This window comes from Petaurus breviceps, unplaced genomic scaffold, assembly GCF_028583685.1.
Source record: "Petaurus breviceps papuanus isolate PSGF00001 unplaced genomic scaffold, PetGlider_PUasm1.0 90822, whole genome shotgun sequence".
NCBI lineage: Eukaryota > Metazoa > Chordata > Mammalia > Diprotodontia > Petauridae > Petaurus > Petaurus breviceps.
This window is the reverse complement of record NW_027187351.1, coordinates 5,057,146-5,078,496: the sequence shown is the minus strand read 5'-3', so window position 1 is coordinate 5,078,496 and position 21,351 is coordinate 5,057,146. Positions and strand designations below refer to the sequence as shown.

At 40.1% G+C, this 21,351-nt stretch overlaps 1 protein-coding gene across 2 annotated transcripts in view; it reads left to right on the top strand.

The window, feature by feature from the left end:
- The window catches only part of LOC138148004 (glutathione S-transferase-like), a 29,368-nt gene extending 8,682 nt beyond the window's left edge, over positions 1-20,686 (top strand). The window contains exons 6-7 of one of the 2 annotated variants that reach the window (XM_069070622.1): positions 3,582-3,713; positions 20,472-20,686. In XM_069070622.1, the coding sequence (XP_068926723.1) occupies positions 3,582-3,713; positions 20,472-20,492 (153 nt within the window). In that variant the 3' untranslated portion in view covers positions 20,493-20,686. Of the gene's footprint in view, positions 1-3,581; positions 3,714-9,425; positions 10,217-20,471 lie in introns of those variants that run through there. The other variant, XM_069070621.1, reaches the window with a different exon arrangement.
- Positions 20,687-21,351: the final 665 nt, after the last annotated feature.

The window sequence follows — 21,351 nt, the reverse complement described above, 5'->3', positions numbered from 1 at the left end:
AGAGAGAGAGAGAGAGAGAGAGAGAGAGAGAGAGAGAGAGAGAGAGAGAGAGAGAGAGAGAGAGAGAGAGAGAGAGGAGAGCAGGATCTAGTGTAGTTCTCTAAATAATTTTTTTCTCTACGTGTTTTTTTTGTAACACAAACCATAGGGGAACATATTTTAGATTGCTAAGGACTCATTGTAGGGTCTTCTCAGTGTGGCATAGTAGATGGCAGCCTGCCCTCAGAGGCAGGAAGACCCAGGTTCAAGTTGTAGCTCAGATACATGTGGGCTGTGTGACTTAGTCACTTGAATTCTCAGTGCTTCAGGCTGCTACAACTATTACAGCTTGCTAACATTTATATGGAGGTAGCTAGATAGCTCAGTGGATGGTTTTTTAGGCATGGAATCAGGAAAACCTGAGTTCAAATCCAGTCTCAGACAATTACTAGTTGTGATGTTGGGCATGTCACTTAACCTCTATTTGCCTAGGAGGCAGCCTAGGAGAGCCCTGGGCAAGTCACTTCACTTCTGTTTACCTTAATCCACTGAAAGAAGAAATGGCAAACCACTCCAGTATATTTGCCAAGAAAATCCCATGGACAGTATTGGTGTGATATGGTCCACAGGGTCACAAAGACCTGAATGTGACTGAATGACAGCAATTATTTACCACCTGTACCAGGCACTGGGCAAAGTACTTAACAGTTATCTTGTTTTGATCTTTACAACAACTTATCCCCATTTTACAGATGTGGAAACTTGGATATACAGAAAATGAAGGACTTGTACAAGGTCACACAGCCAGTAGGTATCTAAGGCTGGATTTGAACTCAGGTCTTACTGACTCCAGGCCTGGTGCTATATCCACTGCCCCACCTAGCTGTCTCTAATTATCTAAGACTATTAGTTGCAGAGAAGGTTATTGGTAAGGGAATTTACTAGGATCTCCCTAACACCAGCAATCGTGAATCTTGTCCAAAAGGAACAAGAAAAGGAAGAAAGAGGAAACATAGTTACAAAACCAGCATCCTCCTGCCTCCCTCACTTACTACTGGGTTTCTTTGAGCAAGTCAGTTAATCTCTCTGGGCCTCAGTTTCCTCATATATAAAACAAAGAGGTTGGACCAGATGGCCTCTGAGGATACCACCCACTCCAAATCCATAATCTGAAGATGTTCTATCCCAGACCATCAGTAACTTCGCTTCTAACTGTGACTGTACTGACCTCTGGTTGGTTAGTGCTTCCAAAGACCTAGCACTGGAGAAATTATGGACTTTGTGAACAAGAAGCTTTCTGCTGGGGCAGTTTATATGCCCTCAGCTGAGGGGGTCCTCTGGTACAAAGCTGCCAGGACGGGTGGGGAGGAAGCAACAAGAATTAGGAGCACACACCCACTATCAAATGAGATAACATTTCTTAAGCACTTAGTCTACTATGCCTGTACTAGGCACTGTACTGTAACCTGTATTAGGATATAGGGGTGGGGACCTGCAGTAGTGGGCCCTCACCACTGGCCTAGTATGTAGAAAGTACCTCATCAATGCTTGTTCCCTTCCCCTTCCCTGCCAGCATTGCAGCTGGCAGTTTCCAATTTTAACTAATTTTTTCTTTTTTGCTTTTTGGAGGAGAAAGGGCAGGGCAATTGGGGTTGAGTGACTTGATCAAGGTTACAGGTGTTAAGTGCCTGAGGCTGGATATGAACTCAGGTCCTCCTGACTCCAGGGAGGGCTAGTGTTCTCTTCACTGTGCCACCTAGCCACCCCAATTTTACGCAATTTTTATTAACCATGGACTATCTTCTGTAGTTCCCATGTTACAGAAGGACTGAACACTCTGTCATTGCCCTTTAATTTTAGTACCTTGGGTCAAGATTCTGATTACCTTACCCTAATTAAAGCTCCACAGAAAACTGGAATAGGAAGAGAGATTCTTTTTGTTTTTTCCTTTGTTCTTTCTGTTATCTGTTTGCCTTTTCCTCTCCCCTGTCTCTTTATCTGGTCTTCTTTATCAGAACTGATTAGGAACACAAATACATGTAAAAAAAAAAAAAGAAAGCAAGTGGGAATAATACAAGTTGTAGAATCATACAAGGCCTGGTACTCTGGTTTGACAAAATTCTTCTTACTGTCCTCTGGAAGTTCCTGATTCTAGGAACGGCCCATAACCATAAGCCTTGTTGGAGCATAGCATTGGCACAGAGTGTCCCATGCTACCCAAAATTCAGATGCTTATACTTGTTTGGAGACATTGTCAGGCACATCCCTTCCTTGGGTGACTACTCTTCACCTCTTTTTTTATTGTGATCAACTGTGTAATAGAGGGTTTTAAAAAAATTTGGAAACGATCTTCAAAGTAAGCAAACTAGGCATAGAAAGCCAAGGGGTCTTTCTAATGGGGAATCCATCTGCTTTGGCCACTGACTCCCTTCCTTAGTCCTTTATCATACTTAGCCTTGTAAGCTGGCCAACCTTCATGAAATGGAAGGGCAGAGAGGAAAGTTGGAAAAGGCATCCCCCTACATTGAAGTCAGTTCATTTTCTCTGTCTCAGAAAATATTAGAAAATTTCTACCCTAAGCCTGACTATCATGGATACTGCATTTGGGGACCAACTTTAGGGTCCATACCAGTCACCTGAAGTCCCTCTACACTAATCTTCTTTCCCTGGTGAAAAAAAAAATGTGTTTTGGATAAACTGATTTCCAAAGAAGTGGCATTATACCGTGTTTCCCCGATAATAAGACACTGTCTTATTAATTTTTTTTGGACAGAAAAACACCAGAGGGCTTATTTTCAGGGGAGGGCTTATTTTAATGAAAATTGACAGCAATTTTAATAAACAGGTAAATGTGAACAAAAAAATGTACCTTTATTCAATAAGCAAATCACTGGGGAAGAACAGGATGACGCGCTCACTGCTGCAGCTCTGATTGGATGCAGCTCGGAGCGCGGTGTGCGTTTCACAGGGCGGGGGGGGCGGTGCATACAGAGGGTACCGTAATGTAGCGTGTAGCGCAGGGGATCACCTTCACTACAGTAGCAATCTCAATAGGGCTTATTTTCGGGGGAGGGCTTATTTTAGAGGAATCTTACACAGTAAGGGGAGGGCTTATTTTCGGGATAGGTCTTATTATCGGGGAAACACAGTAGAGTACAAGGAGCACTAGGTAAAGTCAGAATATACAGGTTCAAATCATGCCTCTATGACTACCTGTGTGAGTCACTGAACCACTTTGGGTCTTACCTTCCTCATCTGAGAAATGAGAGGGTTGTACTGGCTCTAAATCTATGAATCTTTGGATTTATAATATATGGATACATCCCTTTAAACACAGGACATGTGAGAGGAGAAAAAGACTGGAATTTAGTGGTGCGACCTCATTTTGAATTGGAATTGATAATTAATCAGGCTTTCCTTCTCATTCCCTCTTCTTGCTCCTTCATGATGTATATATAGGGATTCCAGCTTGACTTTCCATCAGCTAGACACTGGACAGTCTCACCCATTCCTACGTACTCTGCTGCTAGAGTCAATCCATCACTCCTCTGTCTGAGAAGTAACAAGCATCCTTACCATTCCCCTGTGCTTATGTCATTCAGGTTTTAAAGACTCATGGACAAAACTTTCTTGTGGGTAACCAGATGAGCATGGCAGATGTGCAGTTGATTGAAGCTATTCTAATGGTGGAAGAGACTGTCCCTGATGCCCTCTCTGGATTTCCTTTACTCCAGGTAACTAAAGCATGAAGTTTGAAATTGACCAAGGACTTCTTCCTTAAATGTCTGATGATCAGTTGACTTTCAATTTTAAACCTAGCCAGTAAGATTGTCATTAAGAGCATTCAGATTCAAGAACTGACTGCCTCTTACTAGCTGAGTGACTGTAGATGAATCCCCTCACCACTCTGGGCTTCAGATTCCTCATCTGAAAATGGATGGTTGGCTCGGTGTGATGGCACAGGCCTGTGAACTCAGCTACCTGGGAGAGAGGCTGTTGGATCTCTTGAGTTCTGGAGTCCTGGGGTGGGCAATGCAGATGGGCCATTTATTCACACTAAGCGAGGAGTAAACATGGTGGTTGGGGTGGGGCACAAAGTGGAATAGGTAACTGGCCTGTGAGTAGCTCTTACATTTCCAGACTGGATGAGATAGGAACACTCCATCTTTAAATATAAAATGGAATGAGGAGTTGAAATAAATGGCCTTTCATTGACTCCAAGATCTCTTCCAGCTTCAAATCTACAATCCTAGGAAGTCAGAAGAATCAGGGCTCCATTCCTACCACATGCAGAGCCTGGTCATGGAGTTCTCAGAGCTCCAAGGAAATTTTCTAAGTTGCTGATTTATGAGGGAGTTTCCACATTATGAGTTCTTACCCATGATGAAGTTACAAGTCTGGAAAGAAAGGAAAAGAAAATATGTATATGTATATATATACACACACACATATAGACATATATGTATGTACAAACACATTTTATAGATTAAAGTAAGGATAGAGAAAGATTGGGAATTGAATTCCCAATACACAATACTTCTACATGGTAAGATTATTGATACTTATAAATGATTTTATATCCAATTTTCTCCCTAGCTTCCTCCTTATTGAAAATTGTTCCAAGGAAATATTCCTGAAATGTAAATTTATCTGTCTGTTCTGTACAAGCTGAAGCATAGGAGAAAATAGGAAAGAGTCAGTTCTTAAGATATTGAGGAGTTTCTCTTTTTCTAAATCTAGAAGGCCTCAAATTTAAAACTCATGTCTAAGTACACACTAGCTCTGGCCACCCCTGATACTACACACCTGCTGTGTTTAAGGACCCTGTGGGGAGAGAGCAACTTGAACTCTTCTTAGTATAAACATATGGTTCAATTTTATCTGCCACTTGACCCACGTAGGGAGTGGGTCAGGGTTCGTGGCAAGCCCAGCTCAACTTGGGTCACCATTGCACCATTCCTCCCTGTGCAGGCACATAAAGATATCTGGGTCCTCATTCTTTTCCCCACCCTTTCTCTTTTTCTCAGTGCCTGGCCAGATCCAATTTCCCCCTCAAGGCTCTTAGGGTCAATTTTTTTTTTTACAAAAAGCAGTTTCTAGTCAATCTCAGAATTCTCTTGATCTATCTGGAAATGTCAAAACACTCCAGGATCTGTACCAAGAAAACCCCAAATGGGGCCTTGAAGAGTTGGACACAACTGAACAACAAATCTGTTCCTCCAGATTATTCCCTGTAAATATACAGGGATCGCTTTAAATTGTAGGTATTGTACCAAATTGAACCCAAATTTTTTCCTCATCTAATCTCTACTCTGACAACTACTCTCTCAAGCTCTCTCTAAACATGATTCCCAAAGCATGAGGACCTCCAGGTCTTCTGGCCTTCTCTCCTCCAATAAGGCACAATGCACTGTATAATTTGGCTTGGGTTTTTAGTGCCTTTTTATTCAGGATTTGTGATTTTCACTGATTTAGGGAATCCCATTGTGGAAAATTCTTCTAGCAATGTGGATCTTGTCTACAACCTTAGAGCATACATATTCAAACTTTTTGATGAGAGGACCCCTTTACACTCTTAAAAATGATTGAGGGCCCTTGCCCCCCACTCACCCCAAGAGCTTCTGTGTTTGTGGGTTGTATATATTGATATTTACCTTATTAGAAATTAAAATATATTATCAAGAAAATAGGTTTTGATTTCACAGACCCCTAAAAAAATCTGGAACAACCTTAGGTTTACTGGACCACACTTAAAAAATCATTGCTTTAGACACTCACTTGGGCCCAGAGAGGTTAAATGACTTTGCCTTGGTCCTACAGCCTGTATGGGTCAGAAGCAGAACTCACCCTCAGATCTTCTTGTCTCCATGGGGAGGCCTATTATCCACTGTGACAAGCTGTTCCTTTTCATAAGTCTTAAATATATGTGCTTATGTAGATACATGTACACAGAGACCCATTATATTATAAATATATGTAACATATATTTGTGTGTGTATATATATATAAACACACACAAATCCAGGAGGTAGAGTAAAACCTTATTAATTTTTATTCCATTAATGCCAAATTTTACTATTTTAACTTTGAAACTTGCCCTTTTAACCATATGTGTGGTGCAGCTAAGTGGCACAGAGTATAAAGTGACAAGCCTGAAGTCAGAAAAATCTGGGTTCAGATCCAGCCTCAGACATTTGTGACCCTGGGCAAGTCACTTAATCTGTTTACCTCAGTTTCCTCATCTGTAAAATGGTAATAATAATAGCTCCTACCTCTCAGCGTTGTTGTGAGGGTAAAATGAGATAATAATTGTAAATTGGTTGGCACATAGTAGGCAGTATATAAATATTAGCTGTTATTATTGTTTATTATAATGTGAGGAGGAATAAAGATTTACTAAGAAAATTTAGGCTTAGAAAAGGAAAGCATGTTGAAAGACAGCTACCTGTGCTGTTTCAGCAGATTGTTCCCAAATGCTTTCAAGTAGTCCATAGTTAGTTATAAGGTGTTTCTGTAACTATAAATCATGTTCTTATTAATTTCTTTAAGGCTCTTCCACTTGGGTAGTGTCCCCTCTGTTTGACCACTGTACTTGTATACACATAATCCCGCTGGTGGGGTAGGATGCCCTAAAAGTATGTGCATATAGCTCTGGTGTTTCATCAAACAGGAAGTGGGGTGCAGTGGCTGCACTGACCAGTCATGGATGTGGGAGGGATCCAAGTGTGAATCCTGCCTCTGATGCTCCCTAGCTCTGTGTCCCCAGGCAAGTCACATAAATCCTTGGTCAGTCCATCTTTCCTTTGTTCTAAGAAAAGCAAAAGACAATCCTTGCTCTCAAGGGGCTTACAGTCTAACAGGAGAAATGACGTAACAGACAGATTGTGTACACGTCAGCTATGTACAGGATAAATTGGAGATCATCAGCAGAGGGCACAGTGGACAGATCACTAGGTCTGGAGTCAGGAAATGCTGAGTTCAAATGGGGCCTGAGACTTTTACTATCAATGTATGACCCTGGGCAAGTCACTTAACTTGTTTGTTAATAGTTTCCTCAACCATAAAGTGCATCTCTCAATAACACCGACCTCCCAGGTTAAACACAATGGTGTCTGTAAGTTGCTTAGCACAGAGCTAGGCATATAATTAATAGTCAATCGTTCAGGAATTTTCAGTTGTGTCCAACTCTTTCTGATTCTGATTTGGGATTTCTTTGGCATAGAGATCTCTTACAGATGTAAATACCTCTATCAACAACACCCATCAACAAGTGTAGGGTAACATGATTTTGAAGAGTTGCCTAAGGCATGCAGAGGTTGAGTGAATTTGTCCAGGGTAACCCAGGCAGTAGGTATCAGATGTAAAAATTGAACCGGGTCCTTTTGACTCCATGACTCTCTCTTAATGACTCCATCCAGCTGCTGTTAGAGAGGAAAGGTGTCTCTTTCTGGCCCTATAGATATATAGGCTTATGGCAAAAAACGCAGCACTTGCGGCACTGAAAATTACTCCTTCCTCATTATGACTATCCCCCTATACACCTCCCCCCAACTACCTAATTAGGAAAGAAAAAGAAAGTCACATTTTTGCATCTAGTCAAACTTTGGTAATTAAGGATTAATTTGGAAAAGGGAAGACCAGTATGAATTATTAATAGCTGACAATTATATTGCGTTTCAAGGTTTTCAGGGCATTTTACATACAGCATCTCATTTGATACTCAAACAACCCAATTCAAAGGGGCTATAGGTATAATTATCCCCATTTCACAGATGAATAAACTGAAGCTCAGAGTTTATGTAACATTTTCACTGGCTGTCCTGAATGCCTGGAATTCTCTCCTTCCTTATCTCTGCCTCCTGGCTTCCCTGGTTTCCTTCAAACCCCATGTAAAATCTCACTTTTGACAAGAAACCCTTGCAGATATGCTAGTTGGCATAGTGGATAGAGGGCCAAACCTGGAGTCAGGAAGACTTTGTGACCCCGTTTGGAATTTTCTTGGCAAAGATATTGGAGTGGTTTGTCATTTCCTTCTCCCGTTCATTTTACAGATTAGGAAACTGAGGCAAACAGGATGAAGTGATTTGCCCAGGGTCACACACAGTTCAAAACCTGGAGAAGCAGATTTCATTTTTAGCCATAGTTGGCACTCATTCTTACCGACATTTTCATGTACTTAACTCACATGGGATCAAGGAGAGTAAGCAGTATGCTATAGTAGATGGATGATTGCAGTCAATCAATAAACATTTGTTAAGTGCTTACTACATGCCAGGCACTGTGCTAAGCACTGGGGATCCAACAAGAGACAAAAGACAGAACCTGCTCTCAAAGACCGAAGTGTCTTTTAGAAACACAAACACAATTGATACCAAAATTTGGGTATCAAAGGAAGTTTATTGAGGAGAAATTCCGAGGAATTATACACTTCTGACTAGAAGCAGTCTCCTCCCTTCTTTAGGAAGGAGGAGTGCTGAATACAAAAGGGAGAAGAGCTTTGTACTGTTAGCTCAGAAACCTCCTTTCAGAGGACAGGTTGGTCCATTCTCTTCCGGGTTTAAATTTTCCCTGTATGCCCATTGCACATTACTCTCAAGCATGACCCCTTCCCTTCATCATACACTATCATGCATTCCATGTTCCATTAATGAGGCTCTAATTCTATTTGGGGTGTGTCAGACAATATGCATGAGGTTTATTAAGCAAGTAGTAATTTTGGAATACTATGTCATTGACCTCTACCAGTTTAAACTACATCAGTCCTTATCCTGGTCTGAAGGTCTCTCTGATTGCCTCATGATTGGTAGGGTCCACCTGCTGTCTGTTGACTCCCTTTTATCAGTAACTTCAATAATTTTTAGCAGTTTTGTGGAAATTAACTCTTTGCTGTTTCTCATAAGTCTTTGTACCCTATGCAGCTAGTGTCTACCCACTGCCGATTATCTCCAATTTATTCTGTATATAGCTCATTTGTACACAATTTGTCTGTATGTTGTTTCTCATATTAGACTGTAAGCCCCTATAGAGCAAGGATTGTCTTTTGCTTTTCTTAGAACAAAGGAGAGATTGATTGGGTGATGACTTATGTGACTTGCCTGGGGACAACAGGCAAATAAATATATACAAAATAATCTATATACAGGATAAATAGGAAATAATAAGCAGAGGGAATAATTAATAGACAGAAGACCCTAGAATGTAGAGGGGTTGAATCACAAGCCTTAATCTTGGCTCCACAATTTATTAGCTGTGTAACCTTAGATGAGTCATTTAACTGTAGTTTGCTCAATTAAACATAGGTTTTGATTATTCATTAAGATAATCTTCAGTTTCAATCCTGAAACCCCTGAATTTGGGCAGTGGGGAGTATCACCATTGTCATTTGGACTTTGTCTCATGAGGTTTTTTGCATCAACTGACTTTCCTTTCAACCTTTTTTCCTCTAGGAATTTAAAACTCGAATGAGTAATATCCCAACAATTAAGAAATTCCTGGCCCCTGGCAGCAAGAGAAAGCCTCCACCAGATGCCAAGTTAATAGAAAAGTATATGAAGGAATTCCATTCATAAAACAGCAAACTCTCCCATGAAGAGAGAGATTCAGTGTGTGATTACTCTGTGATTCTAGGCCCCTTAATATCAGACTCCAGTCATGCCAGGCTCTGTGAGCCTTCTCTAGGTAGCCTTTCATGGTAGCCTTTCAGAGAAGCCTAAGAAAACCAAGATGGGCAAAAGAGGCAAGGAAAGGACCTTCTCTCCATTCTAAATCTCCTCTTTGCTGAGTCCTTCCTAAACACTTGACTTTGGATCCCACAACTGAAGCGCTGATCTCTTGATTTCTTCCCTTCTGGGTTTCTCCACCTTATATAAGCCCTCTCAGGTTCCTGTGGCTCACTCTCTAAGCTTCAGGGATATATATGTCCTAAGCCTAACCCTCCCCATCTGTTCCCTGACCTGAGGGAGACCTCCACCAGCTCTGGGCCTCTTTATCCTCCAGAAATGACCTCGGCAGGGAAGCCCTAACTAAACTGCTCCAGCACCTAGGACAGAGTGCTTGCAGAATTCTGCACCATGCTTTTTGTGCTGAACATAGCATTTGAAGTTGGATTAATCTAATTGTTGGAGCCTAATAAACAGCAAAATGTTAGTTAATGCTACTGACCTAAGTCCCAATTACCTACACAATATGACAACAAATGAAATAGATATGCATCAAATAAAGGCTTTCTATGCCCAGATCTGTGGTTTGTGTTCTAATTTTTGCCATTAGAACTGAAAATGGGCAGCTAGTTTGTGTTTATTTGGATAGAATCAATGCTCTTTGACAAAACCCTTCAGAAGGTAGCTTTGTGTTTTTTGGGGGGAAGGGGGTAGTAAGATTTGGGAACATGTGTATGATGATCCTGTCTCTTCCCAAAACTATGTTGATAATTTTTCTTCTAATTTCAAGCATCTTGAAATTTCTCTAAGGTCTAGATAATAGTTCTTGAAGAATTTTACCCTTATCAAGATGCTTTGTGTATGGGTATGAGTATGTGTGTTTCAGTATAGGAATATAGTTGGTCTCTATCATGCCTGTCTCCCAAGGCTGAAATTTGGAAGAAAACGAGACCATTAATTGACACAGAATGTGATTCCAGTAAACAAACAAAGAAACAAACAAAACATAAGCTAGTCAGAGGCAAAAATGAGCGCAGGTTTGAAGGCTGGAAGAGAAGTCAATCAGGAAAGGAGCCCCTAAGTGTGTACCATCATGAGGTTGAAGCCCATGTTCCCTGTGTTGCTTTCATCCATTCTAGTAACCACTTACTGTATCAGCAATGCCATATTCACAATGCCTATAGAGATTACAAATATGCTGATATAATTATCCATTACAAAATACGTCATGTTTGCCATATGAGGAAATAAACTAGAAAATTTATTAAGATACCAAAAGACTGAGTCCCAAAACCAGAAAGTGAAAGCCATCAGAGTAGTTATGACATTGGCACAGGTAGATAAAGTAGAAAGCACCCACATTTTCAAGCCTTTAAAACAGAACAGGCTACCTCAGGCAAAGGTCCTCCTCTCCCCACACACAGCAACCACCCAGCGTCCTGGAAGTGCGCTCCCAGCAGCTCCGGCCCCTGGCAGTCCTCAGCAGGAGTCCTTAGCAGAAAGTCCTTAGCAGTCCTAACTCAAAAAGGGCTTCGCGCTGCCACTGCCTCTGCTGCTGCCGCCTTCACCACCACCGCCAGCCAACGCAGGACCGCTAGCTTGGCTTCCGCTTCCTCTTGCTCCGCCCCTTCCTGCTACATCAGCAAGTCCAACGGGGCATGGAAGATCTTTAAATCCCATAACCCTTACACTTACCTAGTGGAGAAGAGTAGTCAAGAAGAATATTTTGGTCCAGTAGCATGGGATAATGGATGAAATACATAATTTGTAATGAGGAAGACTTGGGTCTGGTTTCTGACACTTGCAAAGTGTGTGAGCCTGGGCAAGTCACTTAATATCTTTGAGTTTCATTTTCTCCTTTGTAAAATGGATGTTATATGGATAATAGCCAGGGTTCTATTTAACTCTTATAATATTATTCTGTGAGTGTTCATTTTTCTCCTCCTGTCCTTACTGGTCCTGGTGACATTCTGCAGCCTACTCATTCAATGCACCAAGAACTTTTCTGTAGGGCACATGTCCCTGGCATTTGGCCAGAGAGCAGTATATAGTGGAAACACAATTCCCTACATCTGCATGGTATAGTGGAAAGAACAGGGGCTCTAGTGTTGGTGGACCTGGGTTCAAGTTCTGCCTCTGACATCACCTTTGTGACCTTGGACAAATTACTTACTCTCAGTTGTTTCATCATCAATCAGATAAGGCTGGTTGTTCCAGATGGCTTCTGAGGACCCATCCGACTCAAGAGCTCTGATCCTATAATTTCATTGGGATGGAAAATCAGTCAGTAAAAATCTAGTCATTTAGACCAGCAGTTCTCAAACTTTTTCATTTTTGATCCCTTTACTCTCTTAAAAATTATTAAGTACCCCAAAGAACTTTTGTTTTTGTGAGTTATCCCTATCAATATTTATCATATCAGAAACTAAATTAATAAAAATTAGTAAAATTCTCAAATATCAATTCATTAAAGAGCGATAACAAATCATTGCATGTTATTGTTAATATCAGTTTTATGAAAATTGCTATATTTATTATACAAAAAATTTAGTGATAAGAGTAGCATTGTTTAATTTTTTTTCAGATATCTTTAATTCTGTGACTTGTATGACAGATGTATTCTCATATCTGCTTCTGTATTCCTCCTGTTGTGATATGTTGCTTTGGTTGAAGCAGAAGAAAAACTAGCCTCACACAGATATGTAGTTGGAAAAGAGAAGAGTATTTTGATAGGCAAATAATATCTTAGCATTATTAAGAATATAGTTTTGACTTCAAGGTTCCCCCTGAAAATCTTAGACAAGGGTCTTTGGATCACACTACTGCAGGTTCTATTAAGGATCAATAGAATTGATAGAAATTAAATTAAATTAACTAAAATCGAAAGAATGAACAGAAAACATCATTGGGAATGAAGAATTCTCCTGAATTTCTTGAGACAGTAAACATCAATGCTCCAGGGGGTACAGGATTTCCTAAGTGTAGGGGAAACGATGCAGAGCGGAGGAGATTCCTGCTTTTCATTCTCTGTGATTCTTATCAGTATCCTTGGATAAGTCCTCCAGCCTCACCTGCAAAATGAGAGGTTTGGATTGAACGAACTCTAAGATCCTTTCCACTTTGGGATCTATGACCTTATTGTCCTTCTATTCAACCTGCAATTTTGATTCTTCCTGCTTCTTGTTATTCAGTAGAGAATAGAGTTAATGAATTACTTCTATTGCCTATGGGGAGTTCAGGAGGACTAGCACTTCTGGTGTGAGGGCTTGCCCAGCCCTTTTCATGCACCTTTGGTGTCCACCTTTTACCCAGCTCTCACCTGTGGCTCTAAGGAGCTGTGGCACATGCAGAGGCAAAGTCCCCCTAAAACCTCATGGGCAGACAGGCTAAATCAGGTTAAGAGTGATGCCTAAACCAGGCCATCAGTGAGTTAGTTCTAAGCATATGAAGACTTCCTCTGGAGAAATGGGTGGATGAAAACAATTTGTTCCAATGGTCGTGAAGTCAATGTTGGCATGTCGGGTCCACTTTTCATCTGTTTGTTGTTCTCCTAATTTCTGTTATAAATATCTTAAGAATGAAAGAGATTATTGGGTTTCATGCCAAACTTCCTGAATACTTTTTCCTTCCCATGATTTTTCTTGACTTATGAGGAAACACAATTCATGATCTGATATTTTCTCTAGTATTCACAATCAAGTTTACACTCTATTCTGTTGATTATTTAGGCTAAGTAGGTCATGAATTTTGCTTTCACAACTCTCATTTTTCTTTTAAACTGGTTGGGATTATGGTAATTTGAATTGTTAAACTGATGTTCAATTCATTGATAAGGCTAGTAGTTACCAATAAAAGGGGTCTTTAGCTCCTCATGGAGCCAAAACACCCCAAAGTGGATTTTTTAAGACTTATTATAATTTAGAGAAAGTGAATAAAAATTGAACAGCACACAGGCAAAATATATGATTAAGTTGTCTGGTTTCTCTCAGTGGGAGGAATGAGATATTCATCCTTGTTGGTAGGAAAAGCTGATCTGTTTTGTCCTCCTGTATCTTTGCATGGACAGCTAGTGGTACAGAGATGTCACTGTGACATAAAGATAAAACAGTGATTTGCAAAAAGACAACTTCTGGGCTTCTGAACTTAACTCTGAGATAAGGAAACATTGGGTAAGCTCTTATACAAAAGGTTGGGACAGAATACAATCAGTTACAAAATGGAATCAATTTGATTTTCTCAGCATCTTCCTGCTTTTGGTTTTGTGCTCTCTTGGGAATCCACAGGGTCATCTGCCTTTTTGGGTAGTGCTTCATTTTTCTTCACCTTGAAATATTTAATCACAGATATCTGGGCTTGTTCATCTGATCTGGAAGCCACACTCCCTTCTGTTATTGATATCTATCCTTTTGGCTCTTCTGCTTACGTTCAAGGTCATTAACCTTCCCCCCCCCCCAGATGTCTTTCCAGTTCTTTGCAACTTCTGGTTTCATGTATTGTGCGAATATTTATGTGGTTCAGTTCTTTCATGAATACATCAATCAGCATTTTTGGTCATTGAATGAAAGTCTCACTTTTAGGGTGCCAACAGTTAAGTTGATGCTTATAGGTGGCCTGTTATTTCTTTACTGTAACATTAGGAATTATTCTCATTTCCACAAATTATTCTTTAAGCTAAACCAAAAGCAGAGATACAGACAAGTATAGGAAAATGCCACAAGGCATTCCAGGATATGGCAGACTAAGATAATGGTAAGAATATTTGAGTCTTTTTTGTTCCGTTGCTCTATAAAAACCTTGTCCTAAGAATCAATAAATGGAGTTCATAGTTCTTCCTTGAGCTACCCACATGGTCAGGTCACTTCTTATTCACATCTCTGATTATGTCTAGTGTTGGACACTGAGCAGCCCACGGCACATGTTGTCTTTACCATTAAACTGTGAGCTCTTTGAGCACAGGGGCTGTCTTTTGCCTTCTTTTGTAACCCCAGTCTTAGCACAGATTCTAGTACATAATAGGTGCTTAATAAATATTTATTGACTGGCTAAGTAGATAAGCATTTATTAAGTGCTAGACACTGTTTAAAAAATCTACAGCTACAGAGACAAAAGTGAAATAGTCCCTGTCCTTGAGGAGTTTGTGTTCTATGTAGATTCTCTATAAGGTCCCTTTTGAGGTCTAAATCTCTACTGCAAAGTTCTATCTCATCATAATAGGGATCTCAGCTATTTTAGTGTCTGGGATAAAAGAGAGAAGGCAGACTGTAGAGTAAGAGGCAATTCCACATCATAAGATGGTGTGACCTTGATCAGAAATAGAAGTTATGATTCTGTGATCATATGTGAAGCATTTCAAGTTTGGTAGAGCCCACCATTTCTTCTGTTCTACTAGCATAGCCTTCAAGAATCTGGCTTCATCTCCGTGCCTCAGAGAGACATCTGAGTAGGACTTTACTGTGTTGATAATTCCTAACTTAGCTCATAGGATTATATGGGGGAAGTAGGGGAGAGACACAGAGTATATAAGATAATGCATGTAAAGCTCTTTATAAATTGTAACATGCTGTGTAACCTCCTACTTCCCCTCCTCTTCCTCTTTCTGCCTTTTCTTCCTCCTCCTCCCCTTCCTTCTCTTCCCATCCTCCTCCTCCTCCCTCTCCTCCTTTTTCTCCTCCTCTACCTCTTTTTTGCCTCTATGATCTTTCTCTGCCTCAATTTTGGAAATTACAATTTAAATTGTAATTCTCTCTAATGAACACATGAAGGCACCTTAGAGTTAACCCTATGACTAGGCAAGAAGGTTACCTTTGAGTGAGAGGGTTGAAAATTCACAGGTTATTCTCTAAAATCTATAAGGCTTTTGGTGGGAAAACTGGCCAGAGTTCCCCTTCACCAGAAATCACATGGTTTACAAGGACTCAAAATGCAGAGCAGTAGGGAGTCATGTATCTCCTCAATGACCCCTCAGCATAAGATATGCCAAATAAGGACAGAAGTGCTTTCTCAAATGTACATTAGGTGGTCTACTGTTTCCTTGTTCCAGTACTCAAGATAGATTGCTACAGCTAGATTGTGTACCTGACTTCTGGCCAATGGAAGAAAATGGTCAGCAGTGGAGGTTTGGGAGAATTCTGCTTCAAGGCTTTATAACTTCGCCATTTCCTTTTGTAACTTGCTTCTCTTCCCTGACTATTTGTTAGAAGGGAGGGGAGGGTGTTGCCCTTTCTCAAGATCATAATAACCCATTCTTTTCTGCTTCCTAGCTTGAGAAGCCTCTGTGTATTATTTGGGAAAGGACTTCTGTTGCACACAGTTTCGGGGTGCACACAGTTTTGGGGGATAGTCCAGGATTCACCATTTTGTGAGAGGGTCCCACAGGCCCTTAAAAAGGACCAGGAGCCCACTGAGGTTTCACAGGGGAACTTGGAACTGGTCTGTGAGATTTGACTCCAATTGGTGACCCAAAGAGAGGAACCCAGTAGAAAGCAGAAATTCTGGTTTTGCTAGTGAAGACTGCCAGTGGGGATCACATAAGTTTGTGTACACAAATGCAGGTAAGGAAGTGTCTAGGTGATCCAGGAGTGGGAGACAGTCTAAGTGGTTCCAGTGCATAAGATTTCTCCTGCCTGGGAAAGAGTTAGATAGGCCTAATAGATCCTGATAAGATTAAAATTATTGGTTAAGAGCAGTCTAAAACAGCCCATCCAAAATACCTTCCTAACATTCTGGAGGATAGTTCTCTTGGAGATAGACTCACTAATTTGGATGATTTACCAAAATACAAGGAAAAAAACAAAGAGAAGATGACAAAATACTGTTACCTTATTTTGACTGGCATCCCATGGTAGAGGAGGTGTATCTTGGCCAAAATATGGATCCTCAGAAGACTGGGTGTGCCAACAACTAAATTTGTATATGAATTCTAAGGAGCCTTTTAACCAGAGGAAAGTGAATATGCCCTGTGGCTACCAGTGGTAGGACAATTTGCTCTAAAACAGAAGAAGGGGAAGGAGCCCAAAGGGAAATCAGAAGAACAAGGACAGAGGCCCCATCCCTGGAACCCCCTTCTTTCTCTACCCTAGCCCTACATTTCTCCACCACACGGACTTTCTGGCCCAGCCTCTATTCCTCCTTCCTTACCCTCCTTGCCATCTGAAAGGGAATCTGAAAGGGGTGAGGACTTAATTGACTTGGCCTGGTCAGGCACACCCATACATGCCCCTCTCCACTGGAAGAAGAACTGGACAAAGAGCTGGACAAGGAACTGGGAGCTGCCTGCCTTTGAACCCAGGTGACAGTTGGAGCTGGGACCATGGAAGAGGAACAATGGAAGCTGAGGCAAGCCTCGAGTCAAGCTGAAAGAAGACTTTACTTGGAAACTGTGTACTGACTGAGAAGATTATGATTAGTGACCTAGGGGTGGAGAACTTTGAGTTTTGTACTTTGTGATTGAATTAAGGATTTTGTGATTGACTAAATGATTATACTTTCTTGAAAACTATTCTGACCACTTTGGTGAAAACTATGTAGCCATTTTAGTGATGTCATTGTGAATGCTGTATCTTGATTTTCTGTGAATATTTTGCTCTGATTTGTTATTGAATAAATAGAGAGTTTGCTATACTATGTAATCAGAATCTTAAAAGCTGTTCACAGCAGCATTCCTCTGGAAAGCTGCTCATGCATGGGTTTACACCGAGGGAATTAAAAGGTAATTCAAGGGGCGGCTAGGTGGTGCAGTGAATACAGCAGTGGCCCTGGAGTCAGGAGGAGTTCAAATCTGGCCTCAGTCACTTAACACAAAAATTAGCCATGTGACCTTGGGCAAGACACTTAACCCTAATTACCCTCCAAAAAGCAATATATATATAATTTAAAAAATAATTTAACCATATTATACATATGACTCAATATTCTCTGTCATCTTAATTCATCTTAATGTGGTTTTTCCTTGTTATTAAATGATTATACACTAATTTGCATACCTTCCTTATGGTACAATGGATTTTTACATGTGATATCTCATTTAATCAATCCCCACCACCTATCCTGCAAATAAAAGTCAACCCTGTGACATAGTTTAGCATAGACTTGATGGAAGTTCAACAGCTCATAAGTGGTGGGCTTGGCCTAGAACCTACACAGGTCCAGGAGCCAAGTCTAGAATTTTTGGGTCTAAGTTCAATGCATTTTCCACTATGTCATTTTACCTCTTAAATAAGGATATCTGTAATTTCCTTTTCACAATGTCAGCCAATAAACATTTATTAAGCTCCTACTGTGTACCAGACAATGTGCAAAGATGCAGTGGTTTTTATAAAGTCTCATTGAGAAAACATCTTTGAGTTCCTGAGTCTCCTCTCCAAGATTATCTTCTATGTATTTTGTTAGTGCTTTATATATCAATATGTATGTTTTTGTGTGTGTGTCTGTGTGTTGATATGTATGTCTCTATCTACCTATATATGTGTATTTTTATGTATCCATGTATCTATCTATATATGTTGTCTCTCCCATTAGAATGTAAGCTGGATAGGGACTGCTTTGCTTTGTCTTTGTAAACACAGTGCCTAGTATATAGTAGGTGCTTAATAAATGATTATTGATTGAATGCTTGTCTAAAAAGAGGTAGAGGAGCAGCTAAAGCACCAGGCCTGGAGTCAGGAGGACCTGAGTTCAAATCTGGTCTCAGACATTTAACACTTACTAGCTATGTGACCTCGGGCAAGTCACTTACCCCCAATTGCCCTCCCTTCCACCCTCCAAAAAGACTAAAAAAGAAAAAAAGAGGAAGAAATTGTGTGACTACAATAATGATAATAATAGTTCACATTTATATAGGACTTTAAAAGTTTGCAAAGTACTTTACATGTTATCTCATTTAACCATCACAACAATCCTTTGAAACAGATATTCTAACCATTTTACAGATGAGAAAACTGAAGCTGACATCTGCTAAGTAGCAGAGATACACTGCTAGTAAGTCCCTGAGTTGTAGTTGTAAATTAGATTTTCCAGATGCCTCATCTAGCAATAACTCCACTGGTCCATCCAGCTTTTCAGTATGGTTCAAAATAGAGAACTGACGGCCAATGGAAGTCCCCCCAGAAGTATAAACAATCGAGAATTGTTCTCTAACTTCTCATAATTTTGCACATTCTTTAGCCAATTCCAAGAGAAGAGTGGACAATCAGGCTTTCATCGACATCACATGAAGCTGGATTATTCTGAAGGACAAAGGGTCTAGAGACAATGATATTAACTGTTAGAACATATGTCTCTCATGTCCCTGGTAGGCATTGATAACCTTCATTTAGTTACGTTAGTAATGAACCAACCACATTTTCATACTGAAATTATCTCAAACATATCAGAGTTATTTTTCTTGGCAACATATAAAAGGCCATTCATAAATATTAACCAAACTATTACTGTCTGAATGTGGCCAGTGTAGTAGGCAAAGGCTCCAGAGTGTCAGTAAACAAAATCACCAAGGGGAAGAGTTGAGAACAGAAGCCCAGGGAATGCTTACATCTCAAGGATGGGGGAAGGAAGAGGTCTCATCATGAAGAGACAAAGAAAGAATGTGCAGAGAGTTGAAGTGGCCACAGTAGTATGGTGTCATGGAAGACACAGCAGAGAATATCAAGCAGAAGAAGTGGCCGTTCCTGTCTGAGTTTTCTAGAAAAACACCGAGGATAAGGATTGATAAAAGACTTTGGTATTTAGATACCTCAGCCTGATTAGTGACTGGTGAGGAAATAGCTCCAGTAGAATGTAGGAACAGATAGCAGGCAACTGGGTGGCACAGTAGATAAATCCTGGGCCTAGAATCCGGAAGATCTAACTGAGTTCAAATCCAGTTTGAATTTGACAAACAAAAACTATCTCAGTTGACACATCTGTGAGACAGGAGTGGTAATAGCATTGCTTCCTTTCAAGATTGTTGTAAGACTCATAAAGTGCTTTGCAAAGCTGAAAGCACTATGCATGTTTGAGCTATTATTACAAATGAGGAAACTGAGGCCAACAAAGGTCCTGCCTCAGGCCACCCAGGCACAGCTTGGATTCTTTTTGATTTTTCTCAATGATTGCTTTGTGATTTCAATCAAAGCAAATTTAAAAATGTGAAATATTATATAACTTCTAGAAATATATGCGAGAGTGTACCAAAAGCATTATAAAATAGGCCATATCCTTAAATCCTCTCCTTTCTTTAATAACTGGGTAGGCTGTAGCCAGAAGAACAAAACAAGTATTCCATATTCAGTGCTGGTCTATCTGCGAGGGGATTGACCTATCTCCTTCCTATAGGCAGATGGTTTCCTCATGAGACAGTTTTAATCTCAAATTCCTGCTTGATTTGACTTGGGGAGGATGGGCACAACCTATTCCTTCAGCCTAAGACTGTGTGCAGACACATAAAACAGGTGTTTTTCTTCTTTGCAAACAAAAGATGAATACGAGACTTGAATGATTTCCATTTTTTAATTTATTTAGGGAAAATGAATGAAGTGTCTTCTTGCAGAATTCTAAAGAATACCCCACTGCCAGTGGGGTAACGCATATAGTGTTTGATGACATCCTAGATTTATATATTCAATGTATAAGGAAGCTTATGATTACGGTTAAGTTTATGCTTGAAACATCAGTAAGACCTTGGGGACACACATGCATGTATACATGTAGGCATGTGTTCATGGGTATATGCGCACATGTATCATGTCTACATATTAATGCTTGGACGTACATGTTATTTGCACATAATGCAGAAATTACACAGGTATGATATTCTAATATAAATTGCATGTGGGTTATATTTTATTCTTCTTATAGGTTTCTTCCATAGAGACTTAAAACCTGAAAACCTCCTTTGCCTAAGACCAGAACTTGTGAAAATAGCTGACTTTGGATTAGCCAGAGAAATCCGATCAAGACCACTATATATAGACTATATGTCTACAAGATGGTGAATACTGCTTATTATCTTTCAAATACATAAAATTGTTTTTCTTTAAATGAAGGACCATCACTGTAAGGATAACATTAAAGTTGTCATGCTGTAGTCACATTGCCATTTTAATGTAGAGAAATACTTTCAGTAGACATTGTTACATTATGCAGAATACATAGTTCATGTTGTATATTTCCTGTGAAGGGCATTTTTTTTTCAATTTATATAGAGAAGGTTTTTTTTTAGATTAAAGCATTTTTGCCTGAAGGCACTTGAGTTGCAGAGATCTATGTCTAGAGTCATTATGTCATCAATCATATGTTTTGCAGATCTGTCTGAAATAAATGTGAAGAAATTTTGAGGGATCACTTATAGCTCAAGGTAGCAGTGTGACCTTTAGCCCAGGAGGTCCCCAAGACTCTAGAATCAATTTTAAGTTTTATGAACCATGAAGGCCAGCTTCACTTTTTGGCTTATTATACTCACTTGGAATTACTTGTAACCCGTGCAAGTATTCAGCACAGCAGATACACGGAGGGTATGGGACTGTCATTTTTACAACTTGAAAAATTCGGAAGATGCAAAGGGTTCACAGGATCTCATAAACAGATACAGAGACATATACAACATGCGAAGTAGTCCATATGATACCCTGGAAGAAAACTGACCATGAAATTCCTGTTGAAGCAACACTTTGACATTCTAGTGAGTTCCGCTTTCCCATGGGGCCCTACATAGTTCCCCCCAAAATTGGAGAATCAT